This window comes from Austrofundulus limnaeus, unplaced genomic scaffold, assembly GCF_001266775.1.
Source record: "Austrofundulus limnaeus strain Quisiro unplaced genomic scaffold, Austrofundulus_limnaeus-1.0 Scaffold43, whole genome shotgun sequence".
In the NCBI taxonomy this organism is placed as follows: Eukaryota; Metazoa; Chordata; class Actinopteri; order Cyprinodontiformes; family Rivulidae; genus Austrofundulus; species Austrofundulus limnaeus.
The window spans coordinates 170695-173470 of record NW_013952445.1 but is presented as its reverse complement, the minus strand read 5'-3'; the positions used below and the strand labels follow the sequence as shown (position 1 = coordinate 173470).

General features: G+C 51.3%; 1 protein-coding gene across 1 annotated transcript; it reads right to left on the bottom strand.

Annotated features, from left to right (window-relative positions):
* Positions 1–627: 627 nt before the first annotated feature.
* On the bottom strand, positions 628–2761 carry adrb1 (adrenoceptor beta 1). Its single transcript, XM_014007581.1, has one exon. The coding sequence runs from the start codon at positions 2653–2655 to the stop codon at positions 1294–1296; it is 1362 nt and encodes a 453-aa protein (XP_013863035.1). The 5' UTR covers positions 2656–2761; the 3' UTR covers positions 628–1293.
* Between the last annotated feature and the right edge of the window lie 15 nt (positions 2762–2776).

Sequence of the window (2776 nt, the reverse complement as noted above, 5' to 3'; positions counted from 1 at the left end):
AACAAATAACGCAAAAATGTAATTAATTCAGAAAATCTTTTCAGGACCCCACCTTTATGTTTCAGGACCCCACTTTGGGAAACACTGGTGTATAACCCTCAGCTACTACCACCAAATTAATGCAAAATAAAAAATAAAAAAAACAGCAAATTGGACAGAGTTATAACCATTTTTGTGTTTTCTAAAATCAGTTGGCTGTGGTGGCCATTTTTGAATCGGTTTGACTCCAAAAGCAGTCCTTTACAGATGTACATCCAGTGATTGTTTTCTGCAAGTTTCAATGAAATCAGTCCAGTGGTTCATGAGATATTTTGCTAACAGACAACAATCTTTATGGCAAACATTGTCAGGCTTGCATCAGCAGTTTGCATCTTAAATCTGAAAGGGTAAACATGTAAACAAACTTGTTGATCTTGTTTTAAAAAGTTTTGTGGCTCATCCGTCATCTGAGGCAAATCAGATTCCAGCTGCTCTCAGCAGTTAACAAGCAATTAACTCTTATTTTGTTATTGTTTTTCCCTTTCTTCCTTTCTTTAAAATTTTGGTAAACAGTTTAAAAAAAGAGCAGTGATTAATTCAAGTCTTTCTGCTGTAATAGCACACAGAAATTGAAGCTCAAACAGTAACTAAACAAACAAGAGAACTTCAGTTTTATTCACACAGAATCACCTTAAAGACGACTTCACACCACGATACAGAAAACCAGACATCCGCTCCTCTTAACTTTGCTTTTAGGTGTAAAAGACAGCGCGGAATAAAAGACATTTTACAGTATGTTTAATATAAACAAGTATAGAAACGCAGCTGCCTGTGAGGTAAAACACGCAGTCTGCGCTTCTCCAATGGTGTTCTGTTTTAAACATGAACTGGTTCCCATTATGAACACATGATTAAAACTCTTTTCTCTATCAACATCGTCCTAGGCGCATGGTGAGGTTGTTTATCCAATAAATCTGACGTAAAAACGCGCCTTTGTGCGAAATAATCACATCTGAGACGTGCGCTCCTTCCCCTAAAGCGCGCACTGTTTGCGCAGCTTTCTTTTTCTCTAACATCCAAAAAATGAATTTGCGACTGAATCTTTCCCACAAAGCTGCTCTGGATCGATGCTTTATTTTCTATTTTTTTTAATTTGGGTGTTTTATTTTGTTGGCCTGCAGGATAACATTCAGTCTGGGTGGATTTTACGCACAACTTTCCCCAAAAATGACGCTCGTGTCTCTCCGCACTTTAACCCCGCAGCAGGTTGATGTTTCAATATATCAATGTTTTAGTTTGTATTTTTTTTTTTTTTCAAAGTTGTGATTCAGAGTGGGACAGTTTGGCGGCCAGGCTGCTGTCGCTGTTGTCCAGGACGGCGCAGTCGGACCACATCTCCAAGGTGCCGGGCTCCAGCGCGGACACGAAGCCGCCGGAGCAGCGCGACAGGTCGCACGAGCTGACGTGCAGCCTGCGGTCGGCTTGTCTCGGGCAGCACAGCAGCCTCTTGAAAGCCTTCCGGAAGTCCGGACTGCGGCAGTAAATGATGGGGTTGAAGGCCGAGTTGACGTAGCCCAGCCAGTTGAAGAACACGAACAGGTTCTTGTCCACCATCTCCGCGCAGAACACGCGCACCACGTTGACTATGAAGAAKGGCAGCCAGCACAGGGTGAACGTCCCCATGATGATGCCCAGAGTCTTGAGCGCCTTCTGCTCCCGCAGYGCCAGGATCTTGGAAGGCCTCTTCTTGCACTTGGACGTGAGTCCGGTCAGGGTGTTGTGGAACCGGCCCTCACACTTGTCGATCTTCCTCAGCTGCAGTTTGGCCTCCCTGTAGACCCGCGCGTAAACGAAAATCATGACCAGGAGAGGAATGTAAAAAGAAATGATGGAGGAGGAGATGGCGTACGCCCTGTTCGTCACGAAGTCGCAGCACTCCGGGTTCTCGTAGCAGGCTGTGTCCTGGGCGTCGCGCGACCAGTGCATGAGGATGGGGAGGAAGGAGACCAGCGCGGAGATGGCCCACACCACGCACACCACCGCCTTGGCGCGAGCTTTGGTCAGCAGACTCTGGTAGCGGAACGGCGAGGTGATGGCCACGTACCTGTCGATGGCGATGACGCACAGGGTCTCTATGCTGGCCGTGACGCACAGGACGTCCACGGAGATCCAGAACTCGCAGAAGAACGAACCGTAGAGCCACGAGCCGCGCACCTCGAGCGCGGCGCCGAACGGCACCACCAGCAGCCCCATGATGAGGTCCGCGCCGGCCAGCGACACGATGAAGACGTTGGTSAGGGTCTGCAGCCGCTGCGTCTTGGCTATGGCCGCGATGACCAGGATGTTCCCGAAGACGATGGACGCGACGATCAGCCCCATCACCAGGCTCATCGCGGCCATCCACTGCTCGGACGCGGCCGGAGGAGAGCCCGGCGCGGCGGACGCCTCGCTGCCCGTGCCGTTCCGGAGGCTCAGCGGCGGGGACGCACCGCCGTCACCCATGACGGGCTGCTTGCGCTGAGGGCTGGACCGGCTCGGGTTCATCCAGGCGGAGGCGGGCGGCGCGCGGCGGCCGTTCGCGCAGCTCCTAGCCCATCGCGCGTCAACTCCATCTGGAGGGGGGCTCCTCTCTGGAGCTGCACTCCCGCGCCGGGACCGAGGAGCAGGCGGTGACATCACCGCTCCTCACGGCCAATCAGAGGGAGTCCAGCGGTCCCAGCTGGGATAACCAGGAGACAAACGGAACCGGGGACAGAGAGAGAGAGAGGGTGATGGTGTGTGTGTGTGTGTGTGTGTG